Source organism: Ascidiella aspersa, chromosome 1 (genome assembly GCF_963924565.1).
Source record: "Ascidiella aspersa chromosome 1, kaAscAspe10.2, whole genome shotgun sequence".
Lineage (NCBI taxonomy): Eukaryota > Metazoa > Chordata > Ascidiacea > Phlebobranchia > Ascidiidae > Ascidiella > Ascidiella aspersa.
This window is the reverse complement of record NC_139447.1, coordinates 13,940,533-13,947,632: the sequence shown is the minus strand read 5'-3', so window position 1 is coordinate 13,947,632 and position 7,100 is coordinate 13,940,533. Positions and strand designations below refer to the sequence as shown.

The 7,100-nt window shown below is 34.4% G+C and overlaps 1 protein-coding gene across 1 annotated transcript; it reads left to right on the top strand.

Annotated features, from left to right (window-relative positions):
* Positions 1-3,784: 3,784 nt before the first annotated feature.
* On the top strand, positions 3,785-7,100 carry LOC146167901 (uncharacterized). The gene is made up of 7 exons (XM_083390367.1): positions 3,785-4,080; positions 4,347-4,428; positions 4,825-4,953; positions 5,225-5,352; positions 5,583-5,810; positions 6,213-6,396; positions 6,754-7,100. The coding sequence occupies exons 1-7, from the start codon at positions 3,792-3,794 to the stop codon at positions 6,935-6,937; spliced, it is 1,224 nt and encodes a 407-aa protein (XP_083246493.1). The 5' UTR covers positions 3,785-3,791; the 3' UTR covers positions 6,938-7,100.

Here is a 7,100-nt window from a genome sequence, read left to right as displayed (position 1 = left end):
AACTTGGTGGAATAAAGTGGATGACAAAGCTTTGATCAAAATCAAAAATACAAACATTAAAATGCTGTGCGTAAAAATCGGATCAGCGAACCGTTAAAAAAATATTTTCTATCGTGAAAATTTTATATTAAATTTTATCCATCTATTCAAATAAAATTGAATAGTCCTCCGAGGTCACTAAAAATGCCCGAATGTCCTATTGTTTGCATTTGCGTTTACTTACTTATGTTTTTAACTAAATTATTTTTCTATGTGTCATTCGGCACCATATCTCAGTTTGGTCGAATAACTTTTCGGGGAAAGTGCGGTCAAACATTTTTGTTATCAATGCTTTTTTTAATGTATTTTTTTGTTTCAAAAGATGCAAAACAATGGCGTGCTGCGTAAAAAATTCCCTTGTATATAGTTTAAGTTGCCCAAATTTTCATTTTCGATGGTGCGGAACGCACGGCGCATTCTGAATTATCCGATTTCAACAAAACTGGCTACAGACATGGATTTTGCGCTTTTTTCCTTACATATTGTTTACTAAGTTTATCAGGACTGATATGCGATTATAAATTCGCGCTACCTTTTGTGTGGTAGCGCGAGATATATGGTTGCAAACTAAACATTTTGCTTCCCTTTTAAATTCTATCATTTCTAAAGCATGGATACTTTATTTCAACCGTAATTTTTTTCTTGTACTTTATCCGTGAATTTTACATTTTCTCTTAGAAGTGAATTTAAGATCTCAACAAATTCAGCTCGAATCTCTAACAGAGATAATGTTTATTATAACCATTTGGCTAATAAACAGCAGCTTGACCAGATAAAAATGTTGTGTGTAGCCCAATATAATAAGACTTTAAACAACTCAGGACAAGTGTGCGGTAGGCAAATAATGTTTACCTGCAACGCCATATTTGATAAAGAATATATATAATCTTGCTTGTTTAGGGTTTGCCAATAAAAAAAACATGCTGGGTGAAAGTTTCTAACTGAGCTTACTAAAATAGAACACAATAGGCAAAAACTCTTTTAAAATGCGAAAACAATTTATTTTAAAAGCCATAAATTTAATAGTGTGTGACGTAACAATGAACAGTAATTGCACACGCGAGTTACTCTCTGTGAAATTTAGAGCTATTTATTAAACAGTACAAAATTTTAAACAAAGTTAGTTATTAACTTCGATATTGTGAATGTATTGGCGATATATTTTAAACAGTATACGATTAAATCGCAGACGTATAAGCAGATTTTATATTTTTTTCCTGTCACAGATTTCAGCAGTAAATTTCCTGACATATCAGGGAAGTTCTGACGAATGGTAACACTATCCTAGTTGAATATTTAAGTCATGATTTGCATATTCAGATATAGTTGGAGACCCAACGGCGCAAATTTATGTTCACGAAAATTCTTTTGATTTTTGCTTTTAGCTACGTTATACGAGCCTATGCATGAGATGAAACGTCCATATATTTTCGACCCAGCGGCTTCATGCCACAAATCTTTTACCTTTTAAACTAAGTATTGTTTGTATTTTTTAAAGTAAATGTTCTTACTTCGAATGGGTGCAAAAGTTACTTTTTTGTAAACCTGGTAATTTTACAAGTTTTTATTAAAGCTTTGATCATAATTCCTTTTTCGACTAAATGACACACCTAAAAACAGCTAATTCAAAATACAATAAATTACGGTACTTTTTGTTATTAAGACGGCGTTTATGAGTGATATGAATTTGCACTATATGGGCACATGTTTTAATGTTGTTCTTGCAGTACAACAAAAAGTGTGGTAGTCTTTGATTGTTCCATTTTTGTGCTATTTTAAATTGTTACAAAGCACACCATAAGATCAGCTGACCTATTGTATTTTTGCAGGTCTTTCACACTTATTATCCACTTGGTGTCAGGACACTAGGCAGCTGTGTAATGTATATAAGCTCTACTATCACCATACGCGTATTGGCCTCGTCTAAAATGCTTCAGGATACAAGAGGAAGCCAGGCTTCCCGCTCTTTTAAATTGAAACAGCTGTTTGAGGCAATAATTCCAGGCGTTGTCTTCGGACAGTTAATTCCAGCCGCATTCGTGATTTGACTTTTTTCTTTCAGTAAATAACGAAGCGTGTTATGCATTTCACACAATACAGTGCAGACATGCATCATTGATAGTAAAAAATGATAGAAGTTAAGACGTAAAGATGGCAATTAGCGTCTCGTGTAATATGTTTTTGTAGTTTTAAATATATAGACGCGCATTAAGCACGCTTTAGGAGAGTGTTAGAGAACAATGGGCAATGAAATAGCGGTTATTGTTCTTGAATTCGTTATAAAATTTTCCTATAAACTCGATCCTTGTAGCTGAACATATTTGTAAACTAATGCGCGCTGTTATAACCAGGACATATAAAAACTTTTATCACGACGCTAGAAGAAGCCAGTCTATTATGATAATGTACTATTTCAGTCTAGCACAGATATAAAATGTTTGTTTTGTTTGCCTTTAGTGATTGTTTATTCAACTAAAGGACATTTACAGTCTTTTTATTTTGAGATAAATAGATCGAATAAATTTATAAAAAAATGACAGATTCCTATTCTCCATGAAATTTAGCAGATTTGAAAAATAAAGGTTGAAAAGCAAGACTGCACATTCGCTCAAAAACCCGTAGCGATGCCCCTCGGCCTAAAAGTTGAGACTGCGAATCTTATTTTAGGTATAGGTGGGCCAAAGGGTTGATGTCGTATTATTAGCCTTATATATTAACATCGGCTACATAAACTAGGACTATAAAAACATCAAGTTGGTTTACTTATTTTTGTTGTTGTTGTAAAAACCAAAGGAAACGATAGTCAAAAACGTAAAACGCTTTATTGTTTAAAACATAGCCATGCTCTTACGCAGGCAGCAAATCGATACCAAGCGAGAGTGCTTGAAATTGAGAATATCCAATTGAGCGGAGGGTAGTTATAGGTACTTTTAAAGAAATACCCGGCTAAACGAAGTTAAGTAGTTTATAAACCGTTGCAGCGCACAAGTGATGAACACAATAGAGTTGCCAAATTTCATAACGCACAATACATTTAAAATCTTGGGGATGGCGTCATAACGTGTCTGAATTCTTAATAAACCCGTTAATCTCGCGCAAAGTTGTTCGCAACAAGCAATTTAAGTCAAGCGTGATAGCGCAAATCGCGAGAAAATTCTGGTTACAACTCTTGACATTCGATAACACATTTAATGTTGTTTGTAACTGATTTTAAGAGAAAATTTAGCGACCTACAAAGTAATTTCGTAAATACAATTATAATAATATACTCGTCTAATAAAATAGTATAGAAATTCGAAATAATATCAGAAACGATATTTATAAAATTATTGTCGACATTTTTTAAAATTCAGATTTCACTAAATTCCCTGTCATGTCAGGGAAAACTTTAAAATTTAAAACCAAATGATAGCGTTGTCCAAAAGTTAATCAACCAAGTGATAGCAAAACAACCGTAAACACAATTAATAATTTAAAAATATCCGTGACAAAAAAAATTATATTGAAACGCCTGATAAATAAGTTACCTTTACTGAAATATTCTTGAAAATTACTTGATTAAAACCAGTGGTGAAAGTTAACTTTCTAAAATTACAGTTTTGCTACCTTATTCATAGATTTGTGCTTTTTGCATCATATTATTTGGGTGTTAAATAAGTTACGTCCCCTAAATTTTTTCAGCAATTTAATGATAGATTCTAATCGTTGATAACAATGTTCCTTGCAACAGACTTACAGGTTTAAGCTGAACCATGCCGAAACTACCAGTTATTGTGGCGCTGATGCTGCTCGCTGTGGCTGCGTTTGGCAACTGCGAAGATGCTACGGAACCGGAATCAGAGCCTGGGTTGTCGCAGCAGGAGGCGGCTGGCGATGAGGCAAAACCAGAAGATGACAGCACAGTGAACGAGTACGTAAATGAGGAAAATGATTTCGATGGTGCAGGTGCCGGGGCTACAGCCGATAGCGAAAACAAGTTTGGGAGTGACGACCCCGTTAGCTCGTACATACCCACATTGACATTGAAGTCCGGAAACAAAAGTAAGTTTTGCCTTTAAAACTTTTTTGCTGTATATTGTTTGTCAAATCGGCTTAGAAGAGATGTGTCTTACAAATTATTGGAAAATTAAAAATTATTAACGCAGGTTGTTGCCGTTATAATTTTGGTTTGATTAATATATTATTTTTGTAAATCAATTCGAGGATTTTTTCTCAGACACAAATTTTGCGAACGCGCATAGTTATCTCATTAGAAGTATTGTATACGGTTATGCGTTATTTACCATTTTGTAAATTTTGTTTTCTAGTGCCAATGTTTGGTCTCGGCACCTATCGGTTAGACAAGGCAACCTACAGAATAACAAAGGAAGCTCTTGAAATTGGATATAGGTAATATGAACTTACTGTAGTATTTTAACTATTTTATTAAAAAAAGATTTTTTAGCATTTTTTATAACACATTGCTGCATTATCAGATGAAATATATGATGTTATTCTATGGGACTCTAATGATGAATAATCTATCCTTCGACAAGCTTGACATAAATTCATCGTTGTTGACACAATTTCCTTATTGAAGTAAAAACTTCCGAAACATTAAAAATTAGGGCTCTATATGACAGGTATTAATATATATATATATATAGGGTTCATGGCATCATCAAAGGGCCCTATATCTACGTAAACACAATGTTTCTACCCATGGGATAAATTAATTTTAACTCACTAAAAAACTGCCTTTGGTATTTTACACTGATTGGTTAAACTTGCCACTTACTCTTCCAGGTTAATTGACACAGCAAAATCCTATCAGGCAGGGAGTTATAAGTCATCAGAGAAGGAAATTGGTTTGGCAATCAAGAGCAGTGAAGTTCCACGTCAGGAAATTTTCATCATTAGCAAACTTATGCCTAAGTAAGACAATTGGTTTAATTGAACCGTTGAACGACAACGTGTTCGTAAATGATCGCAAACTCAAAAAAGCAATACGGAACACAACCAAAAAATCCTACAATATGTATGCCTAAAACGTTTGATTGTATTTATTAACCAGGCCCGCCAGTTTTTTACAATATAGTTTCAAATAAAAAATATTTTTACTTATACCAAAATGGCTGATTTAATTTAGTAATTCAATTTATTTTTTATGCCAATTTTCGTTTTTTATTGTTTTAATTACTTTCAGCTACTTTTCTATGAAGAAAATGCGAGACGGGCTTGCCGAATCACTCAAAGATCTACAGACAGAATATATAGATCTCCTTTTAATGCATTACCCTGATTGTGGAGGGGATCCAGGATGTAAAGCTTCTGGTAAAAAAACTTAACATATCATAAAGATAACTCTTTGCCAGAAAGAAATATTTGTCAACCTTGCGGCCAAAAGTGTTTAAGGACCCCTGATTTAAATAGTACACCAATATGTCCTTTAATTACACCACTCCTTAGATTTGTGTAAGACAATTACAAGCCTAATATTGCAACGAAACTCACTAACGACTGAATTAAAACTTGGTGCTTTAATAAATTGTGTGCAAAAACAGGTACGTTTATTGAGGGTTGGAACAATATGGCCAAATTGATGGACGAAGGCCTTGTAAGAGATATAGGGATAAGCAACTTCTTCCCTGAAGAAGTCGAAAAACTCTGGGTGGAGGGCGACAAGCGCATTTCGGTGTTCCAGTCCTGGATGGACCCTTACTACCAAGAACTACAGTCGAGATCACTTACGTCGGTCAAGGGAATAGCGTTTCAAGCTTACAGTTTGCTGGGTAATGTGATGTCCGAAAATTTCTATAGTCGGTAGACAGAGCCAGCGATCGGTCTCAGCAGCGATTACAGCCACGTTGTACATTCGATAACTATTTGAGCAAGTTATTTAATTTGCGCTTAACTATAGAAATAGATTGGAATCAAAAAGAGTTAAATTTTCTCCCAATTTTGTTAACGCAGCGAAATACAGTAAGTTGTGTCGCTAAAAACCAATAAAAAAATAATTGATAGTCGTGTACGTTTCATTCGTTCAATATTTATATACTCCAAACGAAAATCCCAAACAATAATTTTAAACACCTGGATGCGTTAATACGATGCAGCTTTAAAAAGTAATTGTGTTAATGCAGGGTCAAAATTTGTAAGTTAAAATAACGTAAAATATCCACAAATCTGTCTAGGTGCCGCTTGGCTGGACGACGGCATGAAAAAGAACCCAATTCTTAACGACGAAGTAATTCTGGAGCTGGCTAGTAAGTACAAGGCCTCGGCGGCGCAAGTCACTATTAAGTGGGCTGTGACAAGAAGAGTTGCGGTCATACCAGGCACCACGAACAGCACGAGACTGTGGGAAAACTACAACAGGTAGGTTGGGACGGTGGATGTTTAGAAAGTTGACCCTAATTGTGTCAGACAGGAACTTTATAGTTAAAAATATATCTAAGACTCAGGTTAAAAGAGGCACGAATACGTTGATAAAATGGAAAAATGAAAATAAGAGAACAAATGGACGTAAAAACAAATACCTTTTTTAATTATTTTATTAGTTTTAATACAATTTTTTACAACAGCAAAGTTTATGTTTTCTTTTATTTATCGCAGCGTATAAATTTCCCCCAATATTTAAAGCCAATATAAAGCTTACGATCATGTTATCACATTAAATCTTGCCTAACTATTTAAAACCCAAACAGTTTAGCAAGTAATTAATTGTTTTTTAAGTTGGAAACTTCAAATTGAAGAAGAAGATCTCAAGAAAATCGACGCCTTGGATGGAAAACTAAAGCCGTTAATCGATTATGGAGGCTACACTGGACAATCGGGGATTTTTGGCCTGATTGAAAATATCGCAAATAAGTTTAAGAGCCTCTTCGGAATGGGTGGTACTTCGGGTGGCGAACTATAAACGGACATTCTTATAAATGGTAGTCTTCAGGTATAAATTGAAATGCCTATTGGTTTTATTTGCCAAATGCGGAAGTATATGGTCCATATTAAATGCTGCGTGGTGTTCAATACTGTAGTTTTAAAGGAATTTAAACGCCAGCACTGGTTTTGCAATAAACGTA

What these genes read in the sequence shown, in the direction of transcription:
- LOC146167901 (XM_083390367.1), top strand. Translation starts at nt 3,792, where the DNA reads ATGCCGAAACTACCAGTTATTGTGGCGCTGATGCTGCTCGCTGTGGCT. An exon ending in ATTGAAGTCCGGAAACAAAA is followed by an intron (nt 4,081 to 4,346) that starts GTAAGTTTTGCC and finishes TTTGTTTTCTAG; the next exon opens with TGCCAATGTTTGGTCTCGGC. An exon ending in ATTAGCAAACTTATGCCTAA is followed by an intron (nt 4,954 to 5,224) that starts GTAAGACAATTG and finishes AATTACTTTCAG; the next exon opens with CTACTTTTCTATGAAGAAAA.